At 33.2% G+C, this 15,406-nt stretch overlaps 1 protein-coding gene and 2 pseudogenes across 1 annotated transcript; 2 read left to right on the forward strand and 1 right to left on the reverse strand.

Annotated features, from left to right (window-relative positions):
* Nucleotides 1-1,981: 1,981 nt before the first annotated feature.
* On the reverse strand, nt 1,982-3,223 carry LOC131939066 (26S proteasome non-ATPase regulatory subunit 13-like; annotated as a pseudogene).
* Nucleotides 3,224-6,076: 2,853 nt separating this feature from the next.
* On the forward strand, nt 6,077-6,527 carry LOC131939115 (histone H3.3A-like). The gene has a single exon (XM_059297341.1). It carries the CDS (start codon nt 6,117-6,119, stop codon nt 6,525-6,527), a length of 411 nt encoding a protein of 136 aa, XP_059153324.1. The 5' UTR covers nt 6,077-6,116.
* Nucleotides 6,528-9,286: 2,759 nt separating this feature from the next.
* Nucleotides 9,287-10,167, forward strand: LOC131939113 (polycomb group RING finger protein 5-like; annotated as a pseudogene).
* The last annotated feature ends 5,239 nt before the right edge of the window (nt 10,168-15,406 follow it).

Genomic DNA, 15,406 nt, shown 5'->3' on the forward strand with positions numbered 1-15,406 from the left:
GTTGGGCTTTAACGGGTTAATTAGCTTTTGATACAACAAAGTGTGTATGCTTACAGCTGTTGTTATAACAAAACTTGTCGTTGTTACATGAAACGGATGATTTTAGATACTGATGTCCGATAATAAAATAGGTGTGTTGGGTTGTTAGTAGTATTATAATCTCGACTAATTTTATGGTTAGAAATTAGTGTTAGGCGTATGGTAGGACTAGGGTTGGTGTTAGGGTTAGGGACAGGGTTAGCATTGACATTAGCCAGCAATGTGTGTATTTAGTTAACTACCAGTAACCTAACACCCCTTTTTTAAAGAAGATTATATTATCGGACACAGGTATAAATATTCCCCCATGAAACTATGTTCGCATCAACTACAACATATGCATTCGGCTTTCTATAACTCGGACGACACGCTTTGTGTATATTTAACTTCAATCTGTCAGAATATGTTACTCTTATAACAACATTTAGGATTTGCTAATAATAGATGTAGACTGGCTGATCTTCACATTTCAGCAACAGTAATGTATAATTATATAAGTAGATATAATGTAATGTAAGATAGTTTTGTATAGAAGTATATGTTTACTTAATTTAAAAAAATAACAAAATAGCAAGCTGGCCGACTTGATGGTGACGATGTAACACATGTAACATCAACATTTACTAAATGAAACTCTAATGTACGGTTTAACTACCAGCATATCACACGATCCTGACAACATCTATGTGAGACCCTTGCTTTCTTAGATATGATTATGTCATAATCATATCTGTTCATTGTACAGGTTAATATTTTCTCTCAAAAAAATTGTTTCCAAACGCAATAGCAACTGGAGTAACATCATAGAATGACATGTTTTGCGTTTTACAGAAACATGTATGCACACAGATCACTGTTTTGGAATATAATATTATCTACTTTTTAAATTTGAAATAAGCATGCTGCTTCATGATCTTCGCGTTTTAAAAGATAAAAGGTAAGTTACTTATATTTATCCCGTATTTTCCTAAAACGTTTTAATTCTTTATTATGACGAATTAGATGGCGATTATTATGCACGTTCGTTAATGTTGTCTCCCTTGTATAGTTTAAGTTAAAGAAATGGCAACTGCTATGCAAGTTTAGTTTTGTATTAAAAAGTGATATTAAAAAAAAAAAAAACAAGCCCCAAAATGACTCAACAATTGACTGCCAACAAGCAGAGCAGATACATAGCAAACAGCAAATAATTTTCTTTCCAGCCAAACAAGAGAATTAGGAATAGACGTTACTGAATTTTTTTTTTTTTAAACAGATTAACTAGTTAAGAATAAACCATGTGTGATTAAAGAACCGTAAAAACGGATTAAAATTGATCAGCTGACTGTGTTTGTGAGGTAGGTTTCGCACAACTACCTTTACAATGTGGAAAACAAGTTTTAATGAGTGCTGGATAATATTGCTGCCAGTGCAGTGCCAGTGCCACTATTCTCTACATGATGGCTAATGCTTTTAATACAATTTAATTTATTATCAGCATCTGACAGTCATAAACTCAAAGATCAAAACTTGTCGATTAAAAACGCGAATTAACTAACAACTGTGGTTTAAACTGTATAATGAACCATTTTGGTGCATCGATTTACTTCAGTCAAATAAATGAAGAGACTCAATTAAATTATGGGTTTTCATTAACGTTTTCTCTCTCTGTCTAATGTAGACAACATATTATATGTAGATTGAAGACAACATATTATGTGTCTAATGTAGACAACATATTATATGTAGATTAAAGACAACATGTTATGCATTTTAATCCCAACAAGTCACACTGGTGAACATAATTGTATTCCCCATTACAACTGTCCCTTATGTTAATTGTTCATTTATCAAAATGGACTTTTTTAAAAAAAAATTCAATTATAATGTATTTCACGGGCATTTAAACAAATGATAAGTGACCAAATTATTTATTTCCTTGACAAAGTATCAAAACTTACAATCATAATTGACTATTATTTATGCAATACTGTCTCAATAATAATTTGAGAATACTATAAGTAGTTGTTTGTACCAGGCGTTCCATCAAGCCAATATCTTTTCCAAACAACTCAAGGCGAGTCTGCTTGCAGGAAATCTGTTTGCGATATTTTAGGCTGTACCCATGTTATGTGACATTTCTGTTCTATTTCATCAATAGATTCTCTCACTAACCCAAGCCTCACAGCTTTCATGACTAACAGCTCAACAAGTTTTTGTTAATTTTGACAGTCTGGGCAATACTATCAAATGTCCGTTGTCCGTCTGTTGCTGGCCTTTGGAATATCATCTCCATCAAACCTAACAGATTGATCTAGTTTCCTAGTTACAAGTTCATTGACTTTCAGATCCGGCTGAGTAGACCATTTATCCTTCAGTCCTATGAATTTGTCAATACCTCCGCTGTTAAAGGCATACAGCAGATCAACCAGCCATTCTTTATATGTGCCCTTCAAGGATGTCAAGATATCATGGGCAAGGAGCTCACCAAAATTGGATACACCCTCGCCTATTACAGCTGCTAATTAAAACAATATTAAAAGCCTTATTTGCCTGTTCAGCTGTTGGCATGTCCTTCAGATGTACGCAGCCTAAGAATCTAAGGTCCACTTGATAGTACTGAGCATGGTTGCCCATTAGTTTTTGAAAGTTGCTCGTTAGTTCATGTACTATGTACTATGGCCACTCCATCTATATCATTTAAAATCTTCTCTCACTCTTCCATTAGGGTCTTCACTGGAGGGAATTCTTTATTCCGGAGATATTTTTTACCCATTGTAGTCATACACAAAACATTTGACTTCTTCACTGGCTTTAACTTTCTCTTTCATTTTCTCAAGAAATTCTATGGCTTGTTTTGGATCTGGGATTTGCTGGACAACATAAACACAAAGCTCCACCAGAGAGGGGGGGGGGGTGATTCTGTGCTCAAAGTCGGACATGGTATTTACATACAACCGTAGTATTCCATCTCTTTTTCAAAAGATAAAGTTTCTTACAAATTGCAGAAGCCTTAGAATTAATGCCATATTTTTTGTTGTATAACTCTTGAGTCCCCATTCAGTGGAAACATCACCCGTACTTTTCTTTGTTGTTCTGCTAGATAACCAGCTACGTTAGGTATAATTGATATGTTTCTAACATCTATTATTTCTATCGTCCACATATATTTCTTTCTTTCTGTGACAAAATTTGACGTTAACATACTGGGACGCAAGTCTCATCGTCAATTGAACATACCTAATATGTTGTCTTTGATAAATGTATAACTCATGGCCCGTGTTTTTGTGATTAATTTAGTCACCACTTTTTTTAAGACACATATAAGAATACAGACAAACCTTTTGCCGTATATCGAAATATACTCTTGATAGTTTAATTGTATGGAACTGTCGGCCTTTTTTAGTATTTAAAAATAAAAGTAAATGACATCAATTGCAGTTGAAGTCAAATTTTAAAATATCACCCTTGATATGTTTTGGAATAAGACGGTAGTGTATTGGAAACATTCATTTTTATTGCAGTATTAAAATTTAATATTGAAAAACCGAGTTGGCATAAAAAGACGTTATATTAATGTTCAATGTCAACTGCTTGAAATAACAGATTATTAGGTGACCTGACATATGCCAGATTATGCTGTCATAAGTTGACGTGAATTTGAATTATATATGTAAACCATGTTTTATTTATAATTATAATGCTCGATATTAATTAACCAATCAGTAATTAACACGCCTTTAATTAGACCAATCAGTAAAACAGAAACATTGTCTCTATATACTATTTCTGGCAATAATATAAAGCTTATTAACACGAAAACTATGATTGTATAGACAGCGGTAGCTTATCCAAACTGGTACCCCTGGCTATAACAACATGTTTGTAAAATAAAGAACAATCTAGAAGTCATTCGTGTATAATGTATTTAATTAAAGGACATACACGAGTCCACAGTCACACAATGTTTTTCTAGGCCGACCCACATAATTTGTGGCGAAAATATTTGTAGTAGTTTTCCAATGTTACATGTTGAATAGAACATGTGATTATATTGTTTGGTTTGTTTCTATGTCGTGCGTTTTATTATTGTTATGAAGATATTTAGAGATATGATAGAATGCACACTATACTTTTTTTACACAACAGTTATAGTTTTTAAATTTTTCTTTTTACACATAAATACATAATACAGTTAGCAAAACGATTATGTTATGGTTACTTATAGTTTTTACTGTATATTATATAGCTCATAAAATAAAATACAAATAATAGAACTAAAATAACTAGTGACTGGCAAGCCTATAGCTATTGAGGCAAACACCATCAGTTTATATAAACATTCTCCATGACATGTAATCTTTGTCTAACCCTACTTAGCGGTAGCCATTACGAGTATACATAAATATATCTATTTATATATATATATATATATATATATATATATATATATATATATATATATATATATATATATATATATATATATATATATATATATATATACCTTTTAGTGATACTGCAAATCTCTAACGTTTGAGGAATAACTATATATTTTACCACTACATTTTTGAATCCTATCATTGTTCATTTCATTGTCCGTTCTAAAATTTCTCGCAATCACATTATGGAATTATTAAATGTTCCAAGGCAAAAAAAAATTGCTTCTTTAGGGGTCATCCATAAAGAACCTAACGCTTTTTTTACGATTTTTACCTCCATCCCCCCCCCCCCCCCCCCCCCTCTCCCACTCCTCTTAGTCACACATAGTCAAAAAAAGCCAAATCCCGATAAAATCACGTCACACATCAGCCTACAACCCCCCCCCCCCCCCCCCCCTCAAAACTTCCGTTGTATGTTCCTTAAAAGAGTTATATTTTACCATTTCTTGTCTGAACTCTGTCAATGTAAAGTGTTTTAATTAATTTTTATTACAATTTATTAAAACAGTTTTTGACGATAAAGAACAGCTAAAATTCGTTTTCTAGCATTGCTTTTTACAATGCAAAACAACCCTATCCCCCTCATACACACCGTCGCAAACATAAGGACCCCCCCCCCCTTTCCTAATAAGAGTGTGACGTCATTTATGGACACCCCTAACCCGAGATAATTTTCTTCTCAATCGGCTTATGACAAATTCAGAAAAAAAAAACCATTAACGAATTGTGTTTGCCCGAACGCCGTTTGCTGGAAGGCCGTTTTACCAAAACGTATTTGCGACAAACTCCTTCTTAAGTGTTGCGGAGTTTCACAGTTTAAAAAAAAATATTAATAACGCAATTTAAACGTTATACACATATTCTACAGTTATACTGTTACAATTAATATTTCATACTGTATTGGTTAGAGTTCTAAATCAGTAAAGATTATGTCTGGAACAAAATGTGTGTGTGTGTGTGTTTTTTTTTTTAATTTAAATAAATCTCTGTCAAAGACCTTTGCCATTTTTATATGGAAAAAAATTGCAAGGGAGACAACGCAAAGCAAATTACTAGCCGGTCTAAATCAACAGACTAAATCAACACATGCACAGAAAAATGAAGGTTGGGTGTAGCGAAATGTGCCCTTGTGGCAAGGCCCCGGAAAACACGGAGCACGTACTCCAGGAATGTACTTTGTATAGCCAGGCACGAGTCAGACACTGGCCCCAGCCCACCCCACTCAGGGAAAAATTTTATGGGACACCTGACAAACTGGAGACCACAGTCCGGTTTGTTCACGAAGTTGGACTTGTTGTCTGAATCCTCCACCATAATCACTATTAAGAACGAAGAAGAAGAAGAAGAAGACTAGCCGGTCGCTTTTTGTAAATTTTAGAAAGATATATTTAAAAAAAAACGGTCTAAGTATAAATTATCTGACAAAGCTATTTTAAAGTTTTAGAAAATATAAAAAAAAATGAGTAGTCACGCTAATATTTATTAAAAATCATTATTGCTATAAAAGTTGAAAACAGTGACTTTAATGTATACATTTTTCTAAGACAAGCAATTTATTCAGCATAATAAATAATGTTAGGTTGTCTTCTGTCAGGAAACAATTATTTTAACCAAGTTATTTACAGTTCTTAAGCGGGCGATAAACTAGAAATCAGAATGGCCAGAAGTAAACAAACTGTTCGTAAATCAACTGGTGGTAAGGCACCAAGGCAACAGCTTGCCACAAAGGCTGCAAGAAAAAGTGCACCATCAACTGGAGGTGTAAAGAAACCACATCGTTACAGGCCTGGTACAGTTGCTCTCAGAGAAATTCGCCGTTACCAGAAATCTACTGAGCTGCTTATTAGGAAATTGCCCTTCCAGAGACTTGTAAGAGAAATTGCTCAGGACTTCAAGACAGATCTTCGCTTTCAAAGTGCAGCTATTGGCGCTTTACATGAAGCTAGTGAAGCCTACTTGGTAGGTCTTTTTGAAGACACCAACTTTTGTGCGATTCATGCCAAGCGTGTCACTATCATACCTAAATATATCCAGTTAGCCAGGCGAATTCGAGGAGAGCGTGCCTAATTTTCTTTTTGCACATGTTTTAAGAATATATATATATATTTGACAGACAAAATAGACAATTTTGGAAAATTTTATTTCCTGACCACTGTGTATTTGGACGAGTAATTAAAAATTCTTCATGGATACGGAATACTGAAACATACGATTGTACAATCTTTATTAAAAAAAATATGAAATGGAGAAATATGCTGTCATTGCATCTTTGGTTGTAATTTGCTTTTAGTTGTGTGGTCAGGTAATAAAATATTCCTTTGACATAAAAGTGCAGCAGCAGCATCTACTTTTCATAATATATATTACATGACCATAAATCTCAGTGAAAATTTTTAAATGTTGTCGGATTTCTTTTGATGTCAATGTTTTCAATTATTCACGTTCAACATGTTTGTAATCGTAGTCTCCATAACTCATCCTTTCATTTTGCAGCATGTGTACTTCTGTTTTTCTTTGCTGTAAAATCAGTTTTTTAAATAATTTTAAAAAATCAAATGGAGAACTGGGTCAATGCTCTTTGTAAGTCATTAAATCATAATTAGTCATTGTATGCACATAAGACATTTACCTGATCATCATTACTTCAAAAACAAAACATTGTAATTATTGCTGGTAGGTTTAATAAATGTCTTAGTTAAAGTAAAAAAAAAAATAATGCATTATTATGTAATAAACTATCATTGATCAGTCAGAAACAATATAATGACAGTACAACAAACTGACCTGTCACGTGAGACGGTCAGCTAACCAAGAGTTGGTCAGTCTAAATTGAAAGGTAAACGATGCTTTTTATTATAAAACAGTGAGATATTAAAAATGTCAATGTCCATATAAGACAATGTAACTATATTTGATACATTTAAATGGTTTTATAATACGATGTAATCATATTTACAATATTTAAAAGGAAACATAATAAAATATAGCACTAGCTATGCTATGTTATACGGCCTATATACAGTATAACCATACCTAATTACGCCGGGACTTTAAAATATTTACATTGGAGTGCTACGAATTATTGCAAGGTATGTCTGGTATGTCTCTAATGTGCCCAGCATATGTTCGGCAAGGGTCTAACATAGACGTTGTCAGGATTGTGTGATATACTGGAAGGTAAACCGTCTAGTAGAGGTTAATTTAGTAAATGTTGATGTTACATCTGTTACATCGTCACCATCAGGTCGGTCAGCTTGTTGTTTAATTGATTTTTTTTTTAAAATTAAGTAATTCACTAATAATGCCAAATATTATCTTACACTTTCTTTTCATCAAATCCTGAGCTACCTGCATAATCATAGATTATGGCTGCTGAAATCTGAAGAAAAGCCAATCTACATCTATTCCACTACTATCATCAGCATTCCCAAATGTCGCTATAAGACTAATATATTCTTACAGACTGAAAATCAATATACATAAGCATGTCGTTTGAGTTATAGAAAGCTGAAATAATATTTAACAATGTTGTAGTTGATGCTCATACAGTGTTATGTAACAACGACAAATCTTGTTATAACAACAGATGTAAGCATGTAATTGTACACTATGTTGTAATAGAATCTGTTAAATATATTGTTTCAGTCACTTACCAGTTCTATTTTTCTAAAAATCTAAGGGAAACAACACAAATAACATAAAGTTCATTGCCATCAATACAGTGTTGTTTTAAAAATAATCAGAAATAAAAATGTATAAGAAATAAAACAAACACTTTTAAATTGTAATGACAAGTAACTTGGTAATTGTGAGCTACCTACGTTTTTAATATTATAAGTTGCATGTTGTTGTGAACATAAAAACAGTGACTTTACAATAATCGTATTTTAAAGACAAATGAATATGTTCTAACATTCATTCTTTCATCATTTTTTTTCTGTCTTAAAGTAGAGCAATAAACTAAAAACTTTACATAGAAAATGCTTCACTGCCCCATTGACTCTCCCCAACCCATCCCCCCCCCCCCCCCACCCTCTATGAACACTATCCTTTCCACTCCCCACCTGGACTCCTGACACTTTCATTTGACCTTTTACTGTTATCTCTTTCAATTTTGTATATTCACATACATGAAATCATGTAAATATTTAATATGTACATTTGCAAAACCTTTCGTTTACATGTGATGTTCGAAATTATGTAAAGAATTTGATGCTGATGTACTTGTTTTAAATTGCAAATAAGAGTTTAAAAAAAAAAAAAAAAAAAAAAAACTAAAGAATTACCAGCACTATTACCAAACTGTCTAACCTTACTATCAATGTGATTTTGGCTTACTATATTTTTTCTAGGCCAGGTGATATGGTGGCTGCTCGTGGCGCGTCATTAAAGCGTCAAAAAGAGATATATTGTTATTACGTCATGATTGGATGTTTTCGTATGTTGTTTAACTGTCGGACAAAATGAATACAATTATTGTCAAATATTACCCGTGTGTATGTTTGTATTTGCAATACAATGACTAATACATGAAACATTTTTGTTTAAAGAGTAGGGAGAATTGAGTTGTATATGAACAAAGAAACATATACTATGTGTTTTATGTACATAAGTAAAAAAACAATGACACAAAGAACGGCAATGTTAATAATATAAGCATAAACACTGAAAAAAAATAAATAAATAAATAAACTCAAGACCTACACATCATTCATTTACACAAGTTCTACAATCTAGATCAAGGGAGTAGATCTAGAAGCTAGATCTAGATCTTGATTAGAATTTAGACTAGAAATCTAGAATAGACTATTAATTTTAATAAATAATAAAATGCAAGAAAATCTAGCAAATGAGTGCTCTAGCAAAGAGTTGAAACCTCCACTGTCTAGGCGCATAGACCAAAACAACATTCTCTGGCTACCCATTCAGTCTGTAAACCCACATCAGATTTGTGGCTTGTGTCAAGGCTACTTGTATGAAGCATGTACTATCACAGAATGTATGCACTCGTTTTGCTAGAATTGTATTGTTAAACATCTGGACAGAAGCCTAAATTGTCCAATGTGTGATATTCTCATTTACCCCACTGATCCATTTGTTCACATCAGACTTGATGATTTGTTACAAGATATTGTATATGCTCTTTTGCCACACTTAGAAAAAGAGGAGCTTAAACGAGAAAAAAAGCTTTTTTTGAAAAACACAAGAAAGAGGTTACTCATGTTAATAATAATCAAGCCAAGGTACAGCCCAAAACATCCAGTGCTATTACTTCCACACCTATCCAAAAACGTTCTTGTACTCCAGTTTCTCACAGAAATTCATTTGTTCCACCAGTATCTTTGTGTCTTCAGTGCCAACATGGTAAGGGGTGGAAGCAGGCGTTGTAACTGAAATAGCAATATAAACATAAAGTGATATTTCAACGCCAAGGGTAGTGCCTAGAGCCAAAAAAATTATGTACACACGCTAGATAAACAACATGTTCGTGTCACAAGGTGTGCTACTATTAACAATCTGACGACATTCTTGAAGACAAAACTTCACATTCAGGATTCTCACAGGGTTGCACTATACTGTCTATGTAGATCGGGTTTTGTTTGTGTAAGCAACAGCCACACTCTTAAAGCAGTTAAATATTTATATTGCCATGATAAGGATATTTTAGAGCTAAATTATGATGTAAGTGAACAGTCATGAAACTGGAAAAGCAACTAGTAGGGGTTCTAAGCTTAAGATGTATAGTAGGGGAGATAAAGGACAACCTTGTCTAACTGATTTATGTACAAGAAAACTGCTTGTAACACTGTTGTTTATTAATAAATGACTATGTGCATTGTTATATATTATTTTTATCCATGTTTTAAAATAGTGTCCTAGGTTGTAAGCATCTATTGTTTTCATTAACCATGTATGATCTACTCTGTCGAAAGCTTTCTGTTGGTCGATGCTAAGAATCGCTAGTTGTGTGTTTTTCTGTGTGCTATAATGTATGATGTATCTGATTAAGTGCGTGTGGTTGTGTATGTTTCTACCTGGTATGCTATACTGTTGATCGGGGTGTATTAATTTAGGCATGAAATGTTTGAGTTTCTTAACTAAAGTTTGTGTCAATATTTTATAATCACTGTTAAGTAAAGATATAGGTCTGTAATTTATAATTTTTGTCCTGTCCATTGAATCTATTATTGTTAATATATTTTTGTTCGCACAAAGAACAATAGTTGGACGTTGATTAAGTTGAATATTATTGTTTTTTTTTTGTTTTTTTTCGATATATTATATTCCACTTAAATTATTTTTGAAGAAAGGAAGAAAATGCAACATTCATTAAGCTGAATCAATTGCTTGTCTTAGAAAAATGTATACATTAAAGTCTATGTTTTCGAATTTTATAGCCTGAGACATTTTTAATTCATATTAGAGTAACTACTAATTTTTAATATTTCTAAAACCTTTAAGTAGCTTTGTCAGATAATTCATACAGTGGCCACTATTTTTAAAAAATATATATTTCTAAAATGAACTAAAACTGATACGTCAGTAATTTCGTTTTTGTTGTCTCCCTTGTAATGTTTCCCTTAGAAAAAAATGGCTCTGTGGCAGATATATATTTAAATTAAAAAAAAACAAAAAAAAAACACATTTTGATCCAGACAGTATCTTTACTGATTTAGAATTCTAAACAATATAGTATGAAATATTACTTGTAATGGCATAACTGTAAAATATGTGTATAATGTTTAAACGAGATAGTCATTTTTTTTTTTTTTTTTTTTTTTAATTTTTTTTTTTTTTTAATTTGTCATACGCCGATTAAGAAGACAATTATTTCAGGTCCATAAATGACGTCAAACTCTTAGTAGGAAAGGGGGGGGTCCGTAATTGTGTGACGGTGTGTGTAAGGGGGAGGGGGATTATTTCGTGTTTAAAAAAAAATGTTTTAATAAATTGTAATAAAAATTAATTAATACACTCTATGTTGACAGAGTTCAGACAAGAAATGTGAAAACATCACTGTTCTAAGGAACATTCGATCGCTTATAGTAGAGTGATCGCTTGCATTATTGTGATGTATAGCATGTATTAGTTAATAGTTATTAGTTCATACTACTCAACCCAAATCAAAACAAAAAAGGTTACAAGCCAGGTGTTAATTTTACATGCAATTATAAGCCAGGTCCGATTTGTACAAATCCATTGTATAAGCCAGGTTACATGTGTACATCCATGTATAAGTCAGGTTATATTTGTACAACTATATTAGCGTATACCCTGTCTCCACAGAATAACCAATTACTAATTAATACATTTTTTTTAATAATGGGGCTTAAAATGTTGTAATACGAATTGTGTGTTATTATAATGTTAAATAAACCATTGGCCAAATCAAATAATATTATTTGACACATACACCACACATGGTAGACACGTAATATTTAAAACACAAGTTATGCATGACAAGACGTATGCATTTAAAACATAATATTTTTTACATTCGGGTGAGCTAGTTATAAAACGCTTCAAAATTAATTGTATTATATCGAATAAAAGGTTATCCAACCGTGTATGGGGACCGAAAATATTTGAAATATTACACCCCTCCCCCCACCCCCTCAGTCCTCACCCAGTCCACACGTGTCACATGTCAACAACCAAATCAACCTCCCACCTCTGATGCTAACGTCCACATAGACTTAATAGACCACTTAAACATTACACCTAATTAACTCATTCAATAACATGTATTGTGTACCTTTCAGCGCCATTAATTATTACTTTAATAAAGTGACTAATTATAGGTCATGTTTATTTTTAGCACTACAAACTGAAAATAAAACATAGACTTGAAAAAAAAAAACAGAAGATTTCCGTTCATAATGTTACATCAGTGTAATCTCATCAGGACTTTGCTGACACCAGATGGTATATGAGTGGTAGGTGCGGGGTGATGGGTGGATGGGTGATAGATACATGAGTGGTAGGTGTGGGGTGATGGGTGGATGGGTGATAGATACATGAGTGGTAGGTGTGGGGTGATAGGGGGATGGGTGATAGATACATGAGTGGTAGGTGCAGGGGTGATGGGTGGATGGGTGATAGATACATGAGTGGTAGGTGTGGGGTGATGGGTGGATGGGTGATAGATACATGAGTGGTAGGTGTGGGGTGATGGGTGGATGGGTGATAGATACATGAGTGGTAGGTGTGGGGTGATGGGTGGATGGGTGATAGATACATGAGTGGTAGGTGTGGGGTGATGGGTGGATGGGTGATAGATACATGAGTGGTAGGTGTGGGGTGATGGGTGGATGGGTGATAGATACATGAGTGGTAGGTGCGGGGTGATGGGTGGATGGGTGATAGATACATGAGTGGTGAATGATGGATGGTTACAGTAATGGCCCGCACACAGACACACTTGATAAAACTAACACTGGCGATTGAAATCAATTAAGATACATGCAAGATACATGAAAAACACGTTTAAGACACATTTAAGGCACATTGAAGACGCGCTTTAACATATCGATTATAAGATATATTAAACACATACATGATTTAAACGTGTGTGTTAAAAAAAACAGGTGTATTAATGCAATAACTATCAACTTCGTAAGAGATTGTATCGGGAAAATGGCAAGCTGCTATAACTTTCCACGCGTCTAGCTAAGTACTGGTAGGATTTCAATTTAATTATGAAATAACAGTAGAAATGACGTGGCTTTACTAATGAGATAAATACCATACAGTGTTACATTCATTGAAAATACCCCAATATATATTAATTAATTACGCAATTAGGCTAGAATGAATGGTTCTAGTATACTACTGTCTAATTCGAAGGGTGATAACCGAAAATATAACTTCCATAGTAATTTGTATCATTGAATTTTATTTTTATATACTAATAATAATCATTAAAAAAGTTTTAAAAAACCCACGTTTTCTGATTGAACTAAAAAGTAGAAAATAAATACTGTACATCACAATAATGCAAGCGATCACTCTACTATAAGCGATCAAAAACGTGGGGCGCCGAAGTAAAAGTTATATTACTATTGATTAGATAATACTATTGACTTTTATTAGGGAGCTTGTAGAGAGTCAACAGTATTAGAAACTGTAAGAAAATCACGGCGCCCCACGTTTTTGATCGCTTATAGTAGAGTGATCGCTTGCATTATTGTGATGTACAGTATTTATTTTCTACTTTTTAGTTCAATCAGAAAACGTGGGTTTTTTAAAACTTTTTTAATGATTATTATTTTCTACTTTTTAGTCTTTGTCTGTTTGCATTAAAATCTTGCTATCGATTTTATCTTTTCACTTTTTTTGGGGTAAACGAAGACAACTCGTAAAAAGACAACTCGTAAAAAGACAACTCGAAAAAAAATCGTTGTGTGAATACGTTACTGACTAGAACACATAGATTTGAACCCGTGTCGAGTGGGATAGCAATCGTGTGCCCAACCACTCGACCATATCGTCTCCCCCAAACTGGCCTACATCCTGTAAGTTTAAACTCGGTTCAAAGTAAATTATTTGCCCCTAAGCCCGTGGCAACGTGGGATCGTTCGCTTCACTGCGCGCGAGGTACGCGTCGCTGGTTTTTTTTCTAATGGCTCGCAGAAGAGAATTATATATATAGATTATATAGCGGTCTAAAATGCTCAATAAAATGTTTCCATTGATCAATTTAGTAATAATAACAATTGCATATTCTATGGTCATCCAAAAGAAAGCTTCCCTGAAAATTTCAGCGCGCTAGCTAACTGGGAAGTGCCAGAAATTTCGATCGCAAGATTTGATTGGAAAGACAAACACAGAAAGACACAGAGAAAGCAAGTTAAAGAAAACGTGGGAAAAAACGTTTGTATTAATGAAATAACTATCAACTTCATAAGAGATTGTATAGAGAAAATCGCAAGCTGCTATAACTTTCCACGCGTCTAGCTAAGTACTGGTAGGATTTCAATTTAATTATATATATATATATATATATATATATATATATATATATATATATATATATATATATATATATATATATATAACTAATATTCAACATAGATATTCGCTCTAATGCTGCTGAAGTGATACAAAAAATAGATCAAATGACTGCACTGGACTAAAAGAATAAACGATAGTAAGAAACATCATACTCAATGCCAGTAGTTAACAATCCCCTGCATTCAATCTGCGAATGACGACTTAATCACACCTAGATATATGTCAAGTGTAGACAACACGTTCTTAGTTAAACTAGTTATGTTATGTATTGTGTTGTTTCTACTTCTATCTGATTGTAAAACTGATATATATCTTATATAAAGATGATATGATTTCGGCTCAGTTATGTATTGTAAAATGGATGACAAAGTATGGGGAGGCGAGAGACTTAGTTACAAACGTCAAAGATATAAACTCTAGACTGTAAACATTGATAGACAATACTCTAAGGTATTGGTTTAAATGAAGTTGGAGAGTGCCACGATAATGGCACTGTAAAACAAATGTCACCATTTTCATGAATTAGATATCTAACCCAGGTTAAGAACCATTGCTCTCGTGGAAACGTGAGTGTGATGTATTGATTTTAGAACATCTAATACGTGATACTTTGACTTTAGAACGTCTACTAGAAAGAAGTGTGATATTTTGACTTTAGAACATATAACAATGTGTGATATTTTTACTGTGAGTGGGGGATGATTAGTAGTTAAGCAATAATTATTTTGTGGTCTGTAAATGTGTCTGTGTAAGATGTTGTACTTTGATTACCGTTATACTTTCATGAGTGAATATTCTGTTTAGTCTAGCTGCGCAATTGTATGTTCTTTTGTAGTGTGTTGTTTTAATGAAACAACATTTTGTTAATAAAATATCATTTTATCCGCAAAAGTATCCAACGAGAGAAGATATGATTAATGCGAAGAATTACA

This window comes from Physella acuta, unplaced genomic scaffold (genome assembly GCF_028476545.2).
Source record: "Physella acuta isolate Inbredline_101_S28 unplaced genomic scaffold, ASM2847654v3 ptg000264l, whole genome shotgun sequence".
Classification (NCBI taxonomy): domain Eukaryota; kingdom Metazoa; phylum Mollusca; class Gastropoda; family Physidae; genus Physella; species Physella acuta.